The sequence below is a fragment of the Lepidochelys kempii genome, chromosome 21 (assembly GCF_965140285.1).
Source record: "Lepidochelys kempii isolate rLepKem1 chromosome 21, rLepKem1.hap1, whole genome shotgun sequence".
Classification (NCBI taxonomy): domain Eukaryota; kingdom Metazoa; phylum Chordata; order Testudines; family Cheloniidae; genus Lepidochelys; species Lepidochelys kempii.
Window position 1 is genome coordinate 6,610,636 of NC_136400.1, and position 21,005 is coordinate 6,631,640.

At 50.7% G+C, this 21,005-nt stretch overlaps 1 protein-coding gene across 2 annotated transcripts; it reads left to right on the forward strand.

Annotated features, from left to right (window-relative positions):
* The first annotated feature begins 752 nt into the window (after positions 1–752).
* Positions 753–19,334, forward strand: LOC140901282 (Krueppel-like factor 15). Of its 2 annotated transcripts, none has more exons than XM_073319842.2 (3): positions 753–840; positions 5,425–6,509; positions 10,125–19,334. In XM_073319842.2, exons 2-3 carry the CDS (start codon positions 5,551–5,553, stop codon positions 10,294–10,296), a joined length of 1,131 nt encoding a protein of 376 aa, XP_073175943.1. In that variant the 5' UTR covers positions 753–840; positions 5,425–5,550; the 3' UTR covers positions 10,297–19,334. The 2 variants fall into 2 exon arrangements, with proteins under 2 accessions (XP_073175943.1, XP_073175944.1); XM_073319843.2 differs by lacking the exon at positions 753–840 and adding an exon at positions 2,074–2,382.
* Positions 19,335–21,005: the final 1,671 nt, after the last annotated feature.

Genomic DNA, 21,005 nt, shown 5'->3' on the forward strand with positions numbered 1-21,005 from the left:
AGCCTGTCCTTAAGGACTTCTGTTCAAACAATAAAACGACCACGGGGGGCTAGCCTATGGAGGCCCTCCCCTACCTGGACCTGGGGACTTAGGCATTGTGACTCCCTGGAACAGCCTTTGTCCCACACACCTGGAGCTAGATTTTTAAAGGTATTTGAGGTGCCTAAAAGGGCAGCTAGGTGCCCAGTGGCATTTAAAGTCCATGTTAGGCACTGCAGGTGCTTTTGAAAATGACACCACATGCTGATCAGCACCTTTAGGTGCCTACATGCCTTTGCAAACCTGGCCTTTCACTGCCCCTTAATGGCGGATAAAGGACCAGTACTTAAGGACCATATTATTATCCTTAAATAACCAGTATTCCTTAATTAACCTCTTCACTCTTGTCCTTTAGTTATGGTGGCATTGCTTCAGCCTCTAATTACGATTCACCGCTGGTTATTCACTATTATCTCTGAATTGTGAATTAATCCTCACCTCGTGGCTGCTGGGGGGATTGTTCTGCAGCCCTGAATTATGAAACGCGATTATTAGTTATTCGAGACACCCCCCCCCCCAACCCCCATGAGTGATGACCCCTCAATGGTCCTATTTTTATGAAATACCCCTCGAGAAACACGCCTCCCCCCCCCCCCCGCCAGCTGCAGCGAGCGGGGCTCAGCCCAGAGGCGGCTCCCTCCGGCTGCGGGCCAGGCGAGCCCCAGCGGCCGCGCACCAATGGGGCGGCGGGGAGCGAGCCGAGCCCTCGGCGGGGCGGGGCGGCGGCTCCGGCTGGAGCTTCCCCGCGTCATGTGAGCGAGCGGAGCTGGCGGTGCCCGCATGGAAGGGGGCAGCGGGCTGGTAAGAGGCGCGCAGCCGGGAAGGGGGCGTCGCTGCGGGGGCAGAAAAGGAGCGCGGGGGGGGGCGGTTCTGAGCTGCCAGGGGGTTCCCGGGGCAGGGCGGATGCCCGGTTTGGGAGGGGAAGGGGGTTGCGGATGTTTTCACTTCTTCCAGCGCGGTGGTTTAAAGAAGAATATTTAGCTCCCCTAAATTCCCTGTCGTTCCCCCCCCGCCGGAGGAGTGGGCGGGCTCCAGTGATCCTCGGCTACTTGTCTGTGGTCTTCTCTCTTCCCCCCCCCCCCACAATGCAGCCAGGGAGCCGGGAGGCAGGGCCACCCCCCCCCCCCATGCAGCCAGGGAGCCGGGAGGCAGGGCCACCCCCCCCCCCCCATGCAGCCAGGGAGCCGGGAGGCAGGGCCACCCCCCCCCCATGCAGCCAGGGAGCCGGGAGGCAGGGCCACCCCCCCCCCCATGCAGCCAGGGAGCCGGGAGGCAGGCCCCCCCCCCCATGCAGCCAGGGAGCCGGGAGGCAGGGCCCCCCCCCCCCCATGCAGCCAGGGAGCCGGGAGGCAGGGCCCCCCCCCCCCATGCAGCCAGGGAGCCGGGAGGCAGGGCCCCCCCCCCCCATGCAGCCAGGGAGCCGGGAGGCAGGGCCCCCCCCCCCCATGCAGCCAGGGAGCCGGGAGGCAGGGCCCCCCCCCCATGCAGCCAGGGAGCCGGGAGGCAGGGCCCCCCCCCCATGCAGCCAGGGAGCCGGGAGGCAGGGCCCCCCCCCCCCCAATGCAGCCAGGGAGCCGGGAGGCAGGGCCCCCCCCCCCCAATGCAGCCAGGGAGCCGGGAGGCAGGGCCCCCCCCCCCCCAATGCAGCCAGGGAGCCGGGAGGCAGGGCCCCCCCCCCCCAATGCAGCCAGGGAGCCGGGAGGCAGGGCCCCCCCCCATGCAGCCAGGGAGCCGGGAGGCAGGGCCACCCCCCCCCATGCAGCCAGGGAGCCGGGAGGCAGGGCCACCCCATTAGACCCTGGGGAAAAGCCCCCGCCTCCGCTGGGAGCAGAGGGTGGAGAAACGGAGCCGCCACGTGTGTGACTCTCTGCCCCACGGGGGCTGTTCCCGCACGCCCTGTGCTCGGGCGGGGGATGCCGGCGGGCCGGCCGCGTTCACACGGGGCCGGCTGGCTGGGGAGAGGCTCCGGCAGGGGAATACCCGGGGCTCTGCCGCGGGCAGGCTGATGAAAGCGCTTCTCAGGGCGCGGGGAGGGGAGTTGGGTTTTGTGGGGCCGGTGCAGGCCGAGGGTGCTCGTGCAGAGACCCCCGGGCTGGGCTTTGAAGGCTCCCCGGGATTGACAGGCTGAAGCCCTGGCGTTTCCCAGCTGAATGGCTGCTGTGTGCTTGGCGTCACGTGGGGAGGCATTCCGGAGTGGAACTCAGTCCGGGCGCCCTCGGCTTGCAGGGGGGGGCGCCCAGACCAGCCGGTTGACAGAAGATCTGGCCATTCAGGCGTGCCCGGAGGGAGGGACCGCCCCTTGCCATGAATGATGGTGGCTAGAGGAAGCAGGGAAGTTGCATGGTAAGCCGGGAAATGGCATTAAGGCCATTTAGTGTTGCAGCGTGCATGCTTGCAGTGTGGCTTGTGCATGCTTCCTTTGCGGCCCCTGTCCTTGTGAACTGCGGGCAGCATATGGAGCCGGCCACTAAGCCACGTGAAAAGGAAAGGCGGACTTGTGGCACCTTAGAGACGAACACATTTATTTGAGCATGAGCTTTCATGAGCTACAGATCACTTCATCGGATGCATTTAATAAGTCATGTGAGACTCCAGCTCATGGCAATCACCAGAGATCCATGTGGCACCCAGCCTGTGCTTTGCTGCTAGCAATACCCCACCTCTCATCCAAGGGTCTGGAAGCACTTTACAAAGCACTCCTCAGCCTTGTAACTCCTTGTGAGGTAGGGCAGTTTTATTAGCCCCCTTTCGCAGACCGGCAGACTGAGACAGAGAGAGAAGTGATTTGTCAGAAGTCACTGAGGTGCAGAGAGTAAAGTGGCTTGCAAGATCGCACAGGACGTGCGTGGCTGAGCCAGGGATAGAATCCAGATCTGAGTCGCAGTCCCATATTTCAGTCGTCTTTTTCCTTCGCCTCAAGTAAGTCTAATCCGTTTTGTGGACCCATTCTACCTGGGATTCAGTTGGGAGCAGTTATCTCCTTGTTCTCATTTTTGTAGAGCTGCTTTTGCATGCTAATGCCTGTGCATGCTCACTAGCCCTTGACTATTATATCTGTGGGCATTTCTGTATCTGCTGTTTCTATGGTATCTGGTCACGGATGATGATGGTGCAAATGCCTTAGTATCATAATTATTTATCATTTTATTTTGCAGTAGCTCAGAGGTCCCAGTGCTCTGGACCCTGTTCAAACCTAGTAAATTACAGTCCTTGCCCCCAAAGAGTTGATACAGTCATTTGCCATTTTGATATTTTAAAAACAAGGAGCAGGAATGCGCTGTACTGATTAGCGCAGGAGGTTGGAAGTGAGGACTTCTGGGTTCTGTTCCCAGCTCTTGCCTGTTGTGTGACCTTCGGCAAATCACTTTACCTCTTTGTGCCTTGGCTGCCTATCTGTGAATTCAGCATATTTACCTACTTCCCAGGGTCGCTGGGAGACTCAAAATGCTTTTAGATCCTCCCATAACAAAAGGTGCTGTAGAGAGACAAGGTGGGGGAGGGAATATCTTTTATTGGACTACTTCTGTTGGTGAGAGAGACGAGCTTTCAGCTACACAGAGCTCTTCCTGAAGAGCTTGTCTCTCTCCCCAGCAGAAGTTGGTTCAATGAAAGATATTACCTCACCCGTGTTTTCTCTCTAATCTCCTGGGACCGACATGGCTACAACAACACTGCAAACAAAAGGTGCTGTAGAAACCCAAACTAATGTCTAAAGAGCTAACCTAGTCCAGCGATACGCTTCCGTGAAAGCTGGCTTAGGTTTTTTTACACATGACGTGTCTGTTAACTCTTGAATGTTGTCGTCCATGTAGATTGATACTGTGAATTTTAGTTAAACCTGCAAAATCTAAAAAATGCTTCCAGTAGGCAAGATGCTGTCATTGACCCCTGGCAAATCTGGAGCGTGTCTGTTTTAAGTACTTACTTGGCCCCATTGATCTGAGCATCTTATGACTTTCTTAATGTTTTCCTCACAACATCCCTGTGAAGTAGGGCCCTGCTAAGGGGAAGTGAGACACAGAGAGACTAAATGACTTGTCCAAGATCTCACAGAGAGTCTGGCAGAGCAGGGAATTGAACTCGGGCCTTCTGAGTCCCAGACTAGTGTTCTAATGGCTGGTTCTAATAGTCACAGGGTCCCTCCTGTGACTATGCTTCTTAGCTGTCTTTCTCATTAGTGGAGAGCTCAAGAACAAGAGTCAGCTCACCCAGACTGTGCAAACTGGTCCCTGCCATCTCCCCAAGGAGAGCAGTGCTGGCAGGTTTCAGGGAAGAACTGCCTTTTGAGGGGAGAGTGGAAGGAGGTTAAGGAAGGTGCATGGTGTGTGGAGAGGGGGAGGCTGTTGTAAATGTAGCCAGCAGCCTGAAAGGAGTAGATCTGAGGAGGGATGGAGAGGCAAATATCGGGATTGAGACGAGGGGGAGGGAACGGGGTTGGGGGGGAGGATGAAAGGGGAGCAGAGCTATAGGCAGAGTTGGGGCTGTATAGAGCCTTTAAGTTCAAACTCCTCATCTTCACCTACATGTGGGAGGAAAGCTGGAAGCCCAGTGTAGGGATCTGAAGATGGGGTGAGACAGATATGGCCCAATGCCACCTCTTGCCTCACATGCACCTTCTGGCTTCTGTTCATTGTGAATTGTCCAGGCAGGAGATGCAAAGTCATGCCAAGGACAGAACCGTGTTGCGAAAGGCCTTGAGCAATTTTAGGGTTTTTGTCCTACATTTTGCCCTTGGCAGATCATGAACTAAGTCAGGTGCTTTTTTTATTTTTAAGGCAGGGCTTGCTGAAACTGGAAAGCTCCTCAGAATCTGCCCTTCCTGACCGTAAGGAATCTGGGGAGATGGCACTAGCAAGGACTGGCCCAACTGGTTTGGACAGCTCTGAAGGAATCCCATGCATTTACTTACTCACGGGGGGGGGGGGCGGGGGGGGAGAAGACTAAGAGCTCACAAATGGCTCTAGCATGGGCTTCGTTTCTCTCTTAAACTCTCTCCTTGCTCCTTTTTAATTATCTTAGATTTTATCTCCTGAATCACCTCCCCTCCTAGTCAGGCCTAAGCAAACCACTTCCCATCCCATGTGCTATTGCATACCATCCGCCTGGCAACTGCAGTGATTGTTGAAACAGAAGAGCGATATCAGGAAAGTGTTTCATGCATGTGAAGGTGACTGCTAATGCAAATTATGGAAACAAGGAAAAAAGCCTACATCAGGTGACAGTCTGGTTCTCTGCAGACCACTTAGGTAGAAATAACTGGGATGTGTGTTTGAGCAACAGAGCAATTTAAAAACAAAACCAAACCCAACAGTGACTTGTGTGTAATCAAATTGTTCCTAGGTGTTTGCACTCGTAAATAATCTCCTTGGTGTCGCTCCTTTGCAGGTGGGCTAACGCTGTCCCCTCAATATCAGGACTACCAGCTGTACTGCTGCCCAGCTGAATTGTTACACTGGCTTCCTACCCAGTCAGTTTAACATCTTTCCGTGCAGAAGGGACGCTAGTCAACAAATGGTCTCTCTCAATTGCAGCAAGTTGCTCCCTGCTTCAGACCCCGTGGCCCTCCCAGCTGGCGCCTCTTGGCTAGACAGCAACGCCGATGCTGGTAAGACAAAGATGCCGTCTGCTGTTCTGCCGGGAGACTGCGATGCAGGAGCATCCGACCCTCCGGATGGCTCCAGCCTTCTCCTTTGCCATGACAGCTACCCTTCGCAAGACGCCCGCCTCCTGGTGTCCAAGGTAAAGAAAGAAGGTGAGAAATCCCAAGCCACCCTCTATGAGGCTCATCTGAAACTGCCCGACTTCTGCACCGACCTCTCCAGAGATTTCACCCCCACCCTTGAGGAGATTGAGGAGTTCCTGAAGGAGAAGATGGAGCTCCTCAAGGATGAGTTGAGCGAGAAACAGCCCGTCAGAGGGAAGCTGGAGATCAAGTCGGAGATCAACCTGGGGAGCCCTGGGGAGCAGCCTACGCCCAGGGTGGCTCTGGAAGGGGGTGCGTTGAGCTCTACCAAGGCCGCGGAGGCAGCCGGTGCTGCGGGCCTGACAGTGGGTGTTGGGAGCATCCCTATTATCCTACAGATCCAGCCCGTCCAAGTGAACAGTGGGAGCCCCCCACCGCAGAGCGCTGTGGACGGCATCAGGGTGGCCCAGTTGCTGGTCAGCGTGCAGGGACAAAGCCTGACCTTTGTCCCTCAGGCTGCCCAGCCCCCCGTGACTGTCTTGGACCAAAAGTACGTCAAAATAGCCCCCCTGCCCCTCGCTCTGAGGCCAGTGGCGCTAGGGAATGTGAGGGGGGTTGAGGCTGGCCCCAAGTTCCAGAAGGTCTCCCCTTCTGTCATCCGGGTCCACAAGTGCCCACACCCTGGGTGCAGCAAGATGTACACCAAGAGCTCCCACCTCAAAGCACACTTCCGGCGCCACACTGGAGAGAAGCCCTACACCTGCACCTGGCCCAACTGCGGCTGGAGGTGGGTGTGTAAGCGCGGCAGCCTGGCGCTAAGGTTGCCTTTCCACTGGCTGCCAGGCAGCCAAGCCATTGACTGCCTCCTGCAGGATCTGGCCTGTGCATGCGTTTATAAGGACTAGCGCCAGTCTGGTAGGGCCTGCTTTTCTCAAGTGCTCGGAACCCACAGTTGGGATTAGGTTTTCAGAAGAGCTCAGCATCCAGCATGCTTAGGGCTGTGGGTGCTGAGCTCTTGGAAATCTGTCCTGTCTGGCCCTGGCAGATCGTGACCTCTTTTTGAAAATCACACAATTCTGCTTACCCTCTTGCAGCTTCCTGTGCATTTGCAAGATGATTGACTCAGCAGTTGTCTTGTCCCTTTAAATAGCTGGCATTGTCTGCTCTTCAAAGGTATGCAACATCCTCTGCTAGCTCTAACGCTCTTGAGAGAGCTGAGTCTAAAACCTCACCGTCTCTTCACTCTAGCAGTGTTTTCTGGCACTGGGTCCTGGACTCGCAAATCCAAGACTTCCAAGTGTAAATTGTCAGGTCGTGGCTTCCCCAAGCTGTTCATATGCTGACTGGTTTAACTGAGATCGTAACTTTTAAAGCAGCAGGAGAGTTTTAACTAGAAGTAAGCTGCCCTTGTGTGATTCAGTTTTTACAGTAAATTCTAGAAAGCAGAGCTTTGAGGAGGGCTGGGATAGAAAGACCTGTCAGGACATTTAGGTTAAACTTTCAAAAACACCTAAGTCCCATTGAAAGTGATTTAAATGGTTTGGCTCCTAAATCACTCAGGTGTGTTTGAAAATGTTACTCCTAGTCTATTCCCTGGCCAGTGCAGGGTTGTTTCCAGAACTTGCTTCCTATAATTTGTCCACTTATAAATGTCTCATCTATTGGATTGCCCATTGCTTCCCTTAGGAACTTGTCAATCAAATCACACACGGTTTTAAAAAAACAAAAACAAAAAACCTCCTGATTAATTTGCTGCTCATGGCTAGGCTAGAAAATAAGCCAGTGTTTCTCACTCCACATTCTTTTAGTATGTTTCAGCCATATGGAAAAACCCTTTTGTCTAACGCTTCTACCATATGTGTGAGCTTCTCAGAGCTAGAACAGGGAGTGGATCCGCTCCTTGTGGGCGTTCTCCAGTTATAGTTGTAAACATGAAGCATCACAGTGATATCGCATCAGTTCTGAGGCTTTGTAATGCAGATGCTGCCAAACCCAAGCTTGTGCAAGTCCAGTTCTGCAGCAAACCTTAGTGCTGATGGTGCCTGAGGATTTGGATTTCTGTGTGCCCAGTTTAGGGTGGAAGAAAGAGGGTGCTGGAGAAATTGGGTGGGGATTTGAATGCACTTAAAGAGCTTTCTTGAGAGGTTAAGCTGATCTATTTCATCTGTGGAATTAAGGAGCTAAGTAGATGGATCTGTCCAGGTACCATAGTGGAAGAGGGCCATGCGAGTATCTGGATTTTTCAGTAACATGCTGCAGGATGGAAACTTTGAGCCTAGAACTGTGAAATTGGTGTACGTAGCCTTCACACCTGGAGTTCACTGTTTAAACTGGTCCAAGGAGCAGATGTCTGTCCCTGGATTGGAATGTAGCGCACAGGCTGATAGTGATGGGAAGTTGCTGGCTGTTGATCGTTTGAGAAATGAACTCATGTCACAGTTTAGGGGGGGAGCCAGTGTCCCCCATCAGACGAACCAACGCTGCTCTTTATTGGGAAGCCAGGGATTGAGTGGTAATGCAGAGTGAGCTCCTGGAAGTGGTCCCACTAATTCAGGGCTGGGACTCGCTGCTGGGAAAGAGTGCTCTGAGCCTGTGCCATGGGTGAGGAGAAGAACCTTTATGAAAGAGACTGGCCTGACGGCCCCAGAGTCCTTCGTTTACAGAGCAAGTGTCCCCATAGCACTGAGCCGCGACCCTGCCCTGGAGCGACTGCCTCCAAGCCTGAGGGCAGCTCATTGTCCCTGGCTCCATTCAACCTCACAGCCAAGACTTCCAGCAAGGGGGTAACTGGGGCCAGTTGTAGGGGAGGCTTGATGGTGTGGCCACAGGGAACTGTAGTGAGACTGATAAAATCAGCCTGGCCACTGAACTGCTGCCAGAGGGTAAGGACTGGCTTTTGGTCACTGCTGCCCTGGGCTGGCTCTGAAGTGGTGACCTAGAGGTGCAAAGCAGTGTACCCCATTCCCAGTCCCTGGGTCCATCCAGTCCCCAGGGGTTTCCAGGCTCTTTGAGGGGAGAGCAGGTTCAGCTCCACACTCCCATGCCCCAGGGGGTGTGTCACTGTAACAAAGCACTGAGGGACAGAAGTGTGGGAGGGGGCGGGGGGGGGTGGGGGGCTTCCTGGAGCAGGGAGAAATCAGCCTGGCTGTATTAGATGGTAGGCAGCATTTTCCTGAGCTGACGGGCAGGTGCCGCCATATCTGTTCTTCAGCTTTCCCTGCCTTCCAAGGCTCCTGGCTGGGAACAGTCTGACCGAGGGAAGCATCCTAGTCCCCTGCCATGGGGACGGCTGAGTGTGGGCATTTCTTCAGAAACACTTGGTGTTGAGTCTGGGGTTATTTCTAATTAGCCCAGTCTGGGAGGAGAGCAGACACAGGTCAGCCCATTCTAACTGGGATGAAATTCTTGCTGTTGCTGTGGCCTTGTTCCCAGCCACAAAATTGAGACAACTGTCCAAATTCATCTCTGGTGCCAATCCACCCACATCAGTGGTTGAAATTACACCAGGGATCACTTGGCCCAGTATGTGTTTATAGCAAAAGGGGGAAATGCCAGGTACGTGCTGTGGTTGTGAAAGGAGGAACTGGGAAACCTGTAGTAAGTACATGGACTTCAGGCAAGCTGCACTCACCCCTGTGCCTTTATGGGGGTTGTATTTCACAAGGGAGCTGCAGTTTCTTTCATGTCTGCAGAGCTCGTAGGTGGAAAGCGCTGAGCAAATGCCAAGTATTACTTTGGCCAAGAAGATGTTTTCATTCGACCCCTTTGGTGTGTGCTACTTCTGTCTCTCCAGGTGCTTACCTGATCCTCATCACTGTAGTATTCAAGCATCTCTCACTCACCAGTTCCCTCACAGGGGTGTATAATCCACATTTTATAGATGGGATGCTGAGGGCTGGTCTGCGCTACAAAGTTAGGTTGGCTTAACTATATCGTTCAGGGCTTTGAAAAATTGCATGCACTGTGTGATGGATTTAAGCTGACCTAAGTCCCAGTGTAGGCACCACTAGGTCAGTGGAAGAGTTCTTCCGTCAATGCAGTTGATGCCTTATGGAGAGGTAGATTTACTGTAGCAACAGAAGAACCCCGTCGCTGTAATAAGTGTCTACACTACAGCTGTGCCACTGCAGGGTTTCTGGTGTAGGCATACCATTAGAGACTAAGGGACTTGCCCAAGGTCACACAGAGAGTCTGTGGCAGAGATGGGACTTGACCCCAGGTGTCCTGAGTCTCAGTTCTACCCCCTAGGCCTTCCTTCTTACCCCTTCCTAATTCCCACAATCCTCCTCTGCTCTGTTCCGGTTTGGCCCTGGTAGCCTCAGGGAATGGCAATCCTCTCCTAGGTTAGCTAGTAGTAAATGTGCAGCCAAAAGAACCCAACGTACTTCCCTTCTCCCGGCAGGTTTTCCCGCTCGGATGAGCTCTCTCGCCACAAGCGCTCTCACTCCGGCGTCAAGCCCTACCAGTGTCTGACCTGTGAAAAGAAGTTTGCCCGCAGTGACCACTTATCCAAACACATGAAGATCCACAGGGGCCAGCGCAGCCGGACAGCTCAAGGCAGCGGCAGCCGCTAACCCTTTCCTCCCTGCCTTGTGGAACTGGGGTGCAATCCAGCAGAGCTGGATAGTGAACACACAGGGGTGGTTTTTTTGTTCAGAGGGGAAAATTTTTTTTGTACAAACTGGAGAAAATCCCAAGTCTACCTCTACTCATGGGTGCCTTATGGTCAGGACTTGTCTCTTCTACTACTGTGCCACTTGTAAAGTCACATGATGGGCACCTGAGCTAATTAGGGCCATGTGTGGGAGGATGGCCTCACCAAAGGGCTTCGGTGAGTGAATGGGTGTCATCTGTTTAGGTAATTCGAATGCTTCTGTCACTGTACTATCTACCTGATATGAGTGGGAGCTAACTGGTTAATAGCACTTCTTTCTTAGTCAGTATCCTGACTTGCAGCCCCCATAGCAGGGAGGATATACACGCAGCAAGTCAGACCAGTGTCCCAGCCGTCCATGGGCAGCCATCTTGGGGGGAAAGCCAAAAGGGATCCTGCCTGAGCCAATGAAGACCTGTGCTTGGAGTCTTGGCTGGAGAGATGCTTACAATCGCTTACAGATTGTACAGAGGGTATGGAAACGGACTGCCTCTTGATCTGTCCCTGTCTCTGATCTCTTACCCCCCGCCCCCCATCCTCCCAGTGTGTGCTGCTCATCACTGATGTCTGCAGGATTGACAAGGCTGATGTCCTTCTCTGTTAAATATTCTTCGTTAATCATGTACAGAGCCAGGGTAAACTCCCAAGATGTCCCTGAGAAGGTGATGCTGATGCACTTACTGTGTCTTCAGTCATATGTGGCAAAAGCTTAGCTGGGTCCTTGCGCATGTCCTTGCTTTGTCTGGTTCCACTAACAAAAGAGCAAGGAGCCTGCTAGCTGCTTGTGGAGTCCTAAAGTGCAACCTACCCCCCACCATGTTCTGCTGAGGTGGAGCCGGAGCGTGGCCTGCTGGCTCCTGAAGTCTGCAGGCTGCCCCTCCGTGTCAAAGATCAGGGTGTCTGCATTCTGTTCCTGTGTGTACAAATCACATGCAGCTCTCAGGCTTCTTGCAGGTTGCTAGTGTGGCCCACAGGCCCAGCATTGGTGACATCTTGCTCCAACAGCTGCCTCTGCGGGCATTGCACCCAGCCCTGAGGCTGGAAAGGGCAGGGAACAGCTGCAGGTACAGGGACTCTTAAAAACAGTGGGCAGGTCTTCACAGCATCTTACCAAAGGGTTTGTCTGTCATTGCTGTTGGCATCTGTGTTCCCAGCTTTATAGTTACAACTCTGCTGTCAAAAAACCCCACAATTACCTTTGTAATAATCTGTTCAATAGTCCTTTTTTGTATTAAAGTGCCTGTAACATACTTCTAACAGCAGCCTGACTAGCCTGTTAATGGGACAGTAGAATAGTGTGTCCGGTCATCCCGTAGTGACTGAAGCTGTCGGCCTCTCTGGTCCTCCAGGGGCACATTGTGCAAGGCACTGTCCAAACAGAACAGAGGCAGTCCTTGTCCCAAACAGTTTACAATGCAAGTAATTATGTAAGTAGGGAATTGTTTCCTCTAAGCGGAAAGTATTCCTCAAGTGTGACGACTCGAAGGAGCACTACTGCTTCCCCAAAGAAGAAATACTGCTAAAAATGAGGGTTGGGGGTTGGTTCTTTATCTAAAAAGCATGCCAGCAGCTGAACAAAGGCCTTTGGCAAATTTCCAGAAATGGTGGAGCGGGAAATTGACTTGTATGTTACCCAGCTGCAAGAGCTACAGCTTGAGCTAACCAAGGCTAATTGATCTTGGGTTGGCTTTCCAGAGAGCTGAAATGTGTAAGAAACAGAGTCTGCAACACCTGCATTGCCCGGTTTCCTAATCTGTAGGGGGAGGGGGTATGACAGAAATGGGTGGAGCTGCAGTATTGGAATCCAGAGCCGACCTTTCCCCAAAGCTCCAGGAGGTCTGGCTCTGAAGATCTTGTTCAGGCTCACCCCTAGTTTATAACTGGATGGATGAGGGGGGGGAATAATTGAGGAGTAAACTCTGCTTCAGCTGGGTCCCTCTCCAGTGTGCCTAAATGGGAATATTTAAAGCTGCAGCCTGATGCAGGTTCTAACGAGGTGCTTGGCTAGAATTCTGTGCTTTGTAGTAGCCTTGGGGAAGCCAGTGTGCTTCTCTGTGTAACTTTCCCAGTGCTCCTCCACCCTGCCCTGGATTGATGTGACCAGAAGCCAAAAAGAACTCCCCAAGTTCAATGCATGCAGTAATGAAGTTTTAATTCTGAGCCAGAGACAGGTATGTGAGAATCTATTTTTGTTTTGTTTCGTTGGGGTTTTTGGTCTAGCTGGTTATTCAATTCATACCCTCTTTCCTTCAGGGCACCTTTTTCAGGCCCCCTGCCAGCATGATTCATGCCAGTCTTGCTCTTCTTTCAGTCCCTTTCGCTGTTCTAACCTGGCCCCAAACCATTTTACAGCACAGTCTGTTCCTTTTGAATCTGCCCCACCTGCTTTCCCCTCTTGGCCTTCAGAATACAAAGGCCAACTGTAGTTTGTGAATCCAGTGCTGTGGGACTGTGGGCAAAGAGGGGCTAGTTAGCAGTATCTGGGCCACAGTTCAGTTCTCCGATCTTTTATTTGCTAAGTGGAATTTGTATGCTCCACTCTTGTCCCCAGCATGGAGTCCCCCGGGTGGCCATTGGGCTGGGTGTGGAATGGGGAGAGCAGGGCAATAGAGACTTTCAGTATGGCTGACCTGCCATGTGGCTCCTACCAAAGAGAACTTGACTAGGGTGGGGAGGGCGTGCATTTCCTTTCATCAAATGCCTTGGGCACAAATTTGTTGTGAAATATTTGTCTTACCTGTCTCCTTAGGGGGTGCTTTTAATAAATGGCTTGGAAGGTTTGCTGGCACTTCTGTAATTACCTCTTTTCTCTGCTACTGTCAGGTGTTAACCTTCATACTGTAATGCTCCTCAATGAACAAAGGATATCCCTGTACAGTGACGGGGGATGAGGAGTGGGACTCTTCTGTCTTTCCTTTTGTTGAAGTACACTAGTGTCACCAACTGATACCTTTGATTTCTTTTTATCCCAGTATAAGCATGGCTCTGGGAGTTGGGATTCATGGTTTCCAATCCTGGCTCTGATGTTGAGACTCTGCTGTTAGGCAAGTCAGGGAAATCTGTGCCTCAGTTTCCCCATTTGTACTGTGGAAATAGTACTAGTTGTACAGTGCTTGGGAGACGAGGGCTTTGAGAGTGCTAAACATTTTTCTAGGCAAAGAAGTAGCTGTGGGAGCCACAAGGGTACTAATAATGAAAGCAGGGATGATCGCATTTGTGTGCATGTGTAGAACTTTATAAAATGCTTTTCACACTGTGCCTTTGGTTGCGGGCACAGCAAAACTTGTGTGCAAAGCCCTAGCGCTCTGCATGCAACTGATGCTGCTGCGGAAGTCCCTGGCCTATGGTCTGCACAGCACTTGCTGGTGGAAAATGGAGAGTTGATTGGTGCTGGTTGCACCCTCTTTCCATATGAGAGGAACCAAACCTGTGTGGGTGAGAACTGTGAGCCTGGTTTTATGGCACCTTTGGAAAGAGAGACTCCATGTATGTTTGTAGCAGCTGGGTCTGCTTGTGGTTTTGCCCCAGGAAATTGATAAAGCTGGGCGTTAATGGGGATTCTTCTTCGATGGTGCCTTTCATCCTTGAAGGGATTGGCACATATTAAGCCTCACAAGACCCCATCAGTGGGTAAGTAGAATGCCTGTTATAGAGGGGTAAATGGAGGTCCCTCAGAGGTTGTGGAAGGAGGCAGTGGAAGAGCTTGGAATGGATCCCCAGAAATCTTGTCTCCACAGCTCTAGCCATGAAAGTTCTCCTGCTGAATAAATGTCTGTTGTGTAATACCAACACCCTCCGTGTAATTCAGGGCACTCCCCACCTACTTTCTCCTCTACCTACAGTTCTGGGCGGGCAATAGGAACCAGCTTACGGCAGCAAGCAAGCTGGAGTCTGTGCTTTCGAAGGAGAGCAGGGTCACGTGGGACTGGACAGGGCCTAGCACACTGGGGACCGCTGGGATACAGGCAGTCATTCACAGTAGCTACAGCAGCTGAGTGTTCTTCTGTTTTGCAGCCAGCTGGGCCAGATCCTTTCTCTGCCCTGCCTCCTTGAGAGGCCCATAAGAAACAAAAAGGTCAGACTGGTTAACATGAAACAAGTGGAAGAGAACATTTCCAGCAGTATCTGCAAGACTTTAACCCTCAAGTGGCTCAATACAGTTCCTTGGGCTTCTGAGCCCGGGGAGCGTGTCCACACCGCAATCGGCGTGTCACTGCAGCACATGCTGACGCACTAAAGCTAGTTGGGATCTGTACAAGCTTGCTGGGGGCTCTGGGTACGCGGCTCCTCGGCTGCCTGTGGTGCTGTGGCTTCCCTGCTGCTGTTGGACCTAGCTAGATCAAAGGTCACTTGAGTGTGGATACTAGTGCTGCAGTCACACCTCTGATCGCAGTGGAGACGTGCTGGGACTTCAATCTCGGTCCCTTCCCCAGTTGTTTGCTTGTGTCACAGGAGCAACAGGCAGTGTGAATCACCCCCCGAATGCAGTCAGGGCTGAGCATTAAACCCTATGCTTCTTCCTAAAGGGTGTATAGTAGCCTCATGCTGCAGCCCACGTGACTTCTCAGCTGATACACCTGCTCCCATCTCACCGCTGTCGTCTCTGAGTGGACAGCTGGCAGGTCTCTGAGCTAAAGAAAGCCCTGGCCTGGAGAGAGGTTAAGGACATGGCAAAGTTTAAAGAAGAACATAGCTAGACTAAAACATCTGGCTTGATGTGACTCAGACTTGCTGCTTGAACTAAACCATTTGCCAAGTAGAATCGTGTCTGCCTTTAATTAAGCTCTGTTAAAGGACAGAGCAATTCTCCATCAACTGGAGATTAGGGAGCATTCTCCCCTGTCCATCACTTGCTCCACTGTGCTTTGCTGTTACAATTCAATAGGACCCCAAGCAAATGTTCACCCAGCTGTGGGTAAGTAATGACCCCTAGTTCACCCAGCTGTGGGTAAGTACCATGCTGTCTGCATGATTGCCCCATGTTCTGAGGGGCTGGTGCTCTCTCTCAATGTACTCAATTTAAATCAAGGTCAGTCTAGGCGAAGCCCTAGGAAGCACTGTAGGGAGTAATGGTGCAATAGCCAGGGCATGGACTAGCTGGGACCTGACATCGGTCTCACCAAGACTTTCAGTAATGACTAGTGATTTTTTTGGGGGGGAGGGTGACTCCTTAAAGGAACCTGAATCTCCGAAGGACGTTGGGTGCTCAATACTGAAAACCAGGCCCCTTTTAAAATGTCCCAAAATCGGCCACCCAAAATCACTAGTCATTTTTGAAAACTTTGGCCTTCTCTCTCTCTCTCCCCGCACCCTCGCCGCCACCTGCAGCTTCAGGGCTTCCTGTACCAGAGACCTGACCATACCACAATATCTTCCCCCTTCTATTTCAAGCAGTGGGTTTCGTGCACAAGCAAGGCTCTGAAATGAGACTATTGGTATGAGTCAAGTGGCCGGTGCGAGTACCGATCTTGTCACATTTTCAGCAGTGCTGAGTGCGCCAGAGGGCTGCTTGATTTGTCTGGGAGTAGGAGCAATGCTGGAAGTGTGACTAGGTTTTTTTGTGTGTGGATCTATGACCTTCCTGAGTGACACAGTATATTTTGTAGGGAAAACACTGCTGAGGTGGTGAGTGTGGGATGAACACCCTGCTTAGTCTAGAAGGGGTTAACGAGGCTGGGAAGGGGCCAACTAACAGGACAGATCAGAGCTGAGGGGAAACAAGTGGGAAGAGAAGAAATAAGGTGGGGAAGGAAAAGGACATGGGGGATGGAGGGGAGAGACAAAGGTCTGGTCTACACCTAAAACTTAGGTTGACCTAGCTACATTGATTGGGGTGTGAGAAATTAACAGTAGTATAGACATTCAAGAGTTTCACATCCCAGGTGGTATTCAGGAGTTAGCTAGAGCTGGTGGAAGTGGCATTTTCATCTGGCTCCCTCTCTCTGGGCCAGTCTGGTCAGGATATTTCTCTGGATTAGGATGGAGGAAGTCTGGGGTCCCAGGAGATAGCGAGAGTGGCAGCTATGATGGGGAAACTTTTCTCCCCCAAGTCTTTAAGTACCTAAAGAGAGAGTGATGAGTGGAACAGCCATTTGCCTTCATTATTTTGTCCACCAGTTAGGCTTAGTTTGACACCAATTTTGGCTCACTGATTTTTGGTTCCACACTTTTCTTGTTCACCAAGAACGATCTTAACATAGTCCTTGAGTTATATCAGTAGCCCTCTTGTTTGGACTAGTTCAGTCTGTCTTGCTTTTGCACTTCATTTGTTGTTATAGGTGAGTGTGATGTTCTGTGAATTTCCGCTCACAGCTGAGCTCACAATTAGGGTATATGTGTAGGCTGAGTTATCACAACAGGGGTTGTCATTGTCTTGAGTGGATCCAACTACCTCGTACTCGTGGAAGGCATCTCTAACCCTGCCATGGAAGATTAATTTGTATTAATGTGCAGGATTAATTCTGTGTGACTGAAAATATTAATGGGGTATGATCTTAGTGCAGCACTAACTGCTCAGGGGCCTAGTTAGTCATAGAGCAGGTACAGCGTGAGCAGCAGCAGTGCAAGCTTCACCTCTGTTGCCCCCCTTCCAAGGGCCGTAGCCCTGCCCTGGTTGGGCGCCTTTTGTAGAGGCAGAGTGCAGAGACTTGAGTGCTATTCCCGACTCTGCCACTCACTTCTGCCTGACCTTGGGCCAGTCACTTCACCCCTCGGTTTCCCCTCCTACCATGTCTGTCTTGTCCATTTAGACTGTAAGTTCTTTAGGAGCAGGGACTCTCTTGTTGTATGTATGCATCCGTCACAGGGGGTCCTGATCTCTCTAAGACCTCTGGGTGCTATTGTAATACAATAACATCAGTGAGAGAGGAGTGCAGCCTCCTTGGCTTCTGCTGAAACTACCAACATATGGGCCAGTTGGGAGAGTGGCTTTTTGATGCCGACTGCAGTAAAATTTGGCTTTTTAAACTATCCTTGCCTGGATCATCTTTGTCTCTGCTTTGGTGCTGCTTGTTGCAGTCTTGATGGCCTCAGGCACCAAATAGGATTGCTTTAGTTTTCAACACAACTTATTTTGGAGCAAAGTGGCAAAACTGTGGTAGGTTCTGAAAATAGTGGGGGACAGGAGCTGCCATCTCTTCAGGGTGCCACCTTCAGACCCTGAGTCGTGGCTGCCATGTCTCCAGATATTTAAGGAAACAACCTGACTCTTGACCACGTATAGGGTTGCCAATTTTGGTTGGACTTATTCCTGGAGGTGCCATCACATGACATAGTCTTTAATTAAAGATTCATCTTTAATTCCTGGAGGGATGGCAACTCTAGACCACGCTATCCGAAGCCCTGCAATATAGAGGCTTCCGAGGCACTTAAGATGCATTCTGAAGTATCTTTGGGAAACATGTTTGCCAAGTGATGTCATAATATTGCATCACCCCGTGAACTCAAGATGCTGTGACCTGCAACTTGAAGGATGAAGTTTTCTTGGCATCCAGAGTTCACCTTGTTGGGAACACTGGGGCATGGCCACTAGGTAACTCGAGGGGATGGAAGACCACGAGTGTCGATGAAGCCCCCTTGCACTAGGCCCCTGTGTCCTTGGGCCCCCCCCCCCCTCTTGCCTGGAGGCACTCGCAGCAGCTCTGTGTGCTAGGCCCAAGTGTCCTTGGCCCCCCCGCCTGGAGGCACACCTTCCTGCTCTGTTGTGCAGGATTTGAGATTTTATTCTCCCTGTACTTTTTTGCAGCTGCAAATAAACTTTTCTGCTTCTCCACCCCGTTGTGATTATTGGGTGTAGCACACCGGGTAACGAACCACTCCAGCTGTTGTTCAGCCTCTCGGCACTGGGTGCCGGCAACAACCTGAAGTAGGAAGTTGAGCCCTAACTATAGGTAATAGCGTCACAAGGCATCTCGGCCATTGTCCTGCAAGCCGCATTGGAAGATTATCAGAATCCAGCTAGAATAGGGTTTCTTGCTACGAATCTTGACCACTTGATGACTAGCACCATCTAGTCCCCATGCACAAACTAGCACCCCTGGTTGTGATCCTTAGAACAAACCCGCTGAAACTTTCTACTTACAGTCACCAGCTTGCTGTGGTGGACCTGAAAGTTCCATGTCATGCTTTCTGTGCTGTTGAGAGCTTTATGCAGAACTCAACACCTTTGTGTGTCCGACTGAGTAGCTTGCAACAACATGCCCGCACAAGTGCACAGGAGGACTGGCAGAGGTGAGAAAGGGATCCTGTGATACCTTGAGAGGCACAGCATAGCGAAGTTAGCGTTTGTAGCTTTGCGCTTCAATAAATATCTTTGTGCCTTAGAAAAATCTCTAAGGCTTTGATCCAGGAAAGCACTTAAGCACAGGCTTAAAGTTAAGGATGACCTAAATGAGTGCTACTCTTTGAGAGAGAAACTAGAGCATTGTAAAACACACCACAAAACCAAAGCAACCCAAACCCTTACTGTTAATGAGACTGGTTTTTTGTTTTTTTTTTCCTCCTTTACTTGGGACTGTGGTGGTTGCTAGTAAGGTATGAAACTCTTAGGGTCATTCAGAAAATTGCCAGATATGCAGATTTTCAGCTCACTTGTTCGAGTCAGCTGCTGAGTTCAAAGCTGTTTTAAAAGAGCACTGTTGAATTATGGAACAGGCTAGGGCTGAAGTGCCTGACCTGCTTTTGCATAATGTGTTGGCTACCCCCACATCTACGAGTCTCCCTCAACCAGCCCAGCCAAAGATTATAGGGTTGTGAAGTCAGGAACTTGCTGTGAGATTTCTGATATGCCAATGCTTTTCAAAAACTTTTTTTTTCCTTGCAGTGATCTTACTGGATTTTGTCTTTCTAGAATTGCTCTTTGGGACAGGAACTACTATGTACTCTCTATACAAAGCCTTCCACAAAGGGGCCCCAACCATGCCAGTATAAATCTTTAACCATTAAACTGTTTTTACTCCTTTTAAGCTTCTCTGCATATTTTTTTTAAAGTCTGCCTTGTTCCCTGCTCTGCCTTGTTTTGCCTCCCCCCCCCCCCAGTCTCATCTAAACAGGACACTAACCCAGTAATATCCAAGTCACTCATGAATGTGATGAAAAGTTCCTGACATTTCTTCCCCCCACAGATCCAGATTGATTGTGCACATAATGTCACTGATAGTTATTTTTTTGGGGGACTTATGCTCCTTTCTGTAGGGTTCTAACATTATTCACTCTGAGTGTATTCTGCTAATCAACCCTGATCCTATTATTTTATGCTGCTAAAAATTGGGAGTAACTCTAGTGAAGTCAATAGAGTTGTGTGGAGATAGATCAGAACTGGGCCTGTTTTTTATTTTTATGTGGCAATCGTATGTGTGGTGCCCAGCACTTAAGTGCCCAGTCAGGGTCTCTCTGTGCTACTGCAGTACAAACTAATAATGAATTGACTTAGGGACTGTTTCTGATTTCACTGTTGTAAATCAAGGATAACTCCACTGAAGTAAGCGGAGTCCAGCTAGCCCCCCACTCCATAGCACAGTGGCAAGCAGAAGTTACAGTGCCAGCAGACATTGAGTGGGTCATGGTACATTTCAGAACAAACTTTGACTCTCTCCTTTCTTTACTTGACTTTCTAATATAGCTGGGTTTGGGGAAAAAGAACTAGAAAAGATTGATTTCAGAGTAACAGCCGTGTTAGTCTGTATTCGCAAAAAGAAAAGGAGGACTTGTGGCACCTTATAGTCTCTAAGGTGCCACAAGTCCTCCTTTTCTTTTTTAGAAAAGATTGAGTCCAGCATCTCCATGTTCCACCATGCAACTGACTTGCCAGGCACAGTATTAGGATCCCATTTCTGTTCATGTGACCCCTACTGTGTTGGGTGTATGTGATGAGATCAGTTTCCAGGAGCTAGGATCTGTATTTAATGTACAGTTCTAGTAGGTTTGTTGGCTATTTCTGCTCTTAAGAAAGATTAACCTTCAGCACCAATCGCTGAGGTTACAAACTGGCAGCAGTTAGCCATGCTTGATGCTGTACAAGCAAATGAGGGGTTACAGTCCCCGCCTTCAGGAACTCACAAGGTAAGGGTTCCAATTTTGCAGACCTTACATTTGTGAATAATCTAATGGAGCTCATGAGGAATTCAGTTGATTTCAGGAGAACCGCTCCCCACTGAGGGTGTAGTCTCCTAACTTCCCTTTTAAAGGAATGGTATGTTAATAAAAATGGAGTCTCAGGCTACCTAAAAGCAGTGCATGTTCCAGTACCATAGGTTGAGTGAACCATATACAAGATACAGGAACAGAAAGCTGTCTAGAGAGAGGTTGGGGAACCTGATATTCTTGCATAAGGAATAGATTTCTGTGGGGTTTTAAAAAAAATTATTTATTATGTAATATAGTGACTCTACTGCTCCAAACTCTACTGTGTTTCCTAATGACCAAAAAGAACCAGTGTCATTCCTCAGTGAGGAAATATTTTGCTTATAAACCTCTCTCAGTAGCACAGACAGTGACTTTCAAAAGCAGAGAGCAGTGAAGAGAGAGAGTTAGTGAGAAAAGTGACACTGTCTGATGGTAGCTCCTAGCTTTAGCAAGATTCCCCTCTCTGGCTCAGGGCCTGATCTTCTGCTCTTTTATCACTTTTCAGGA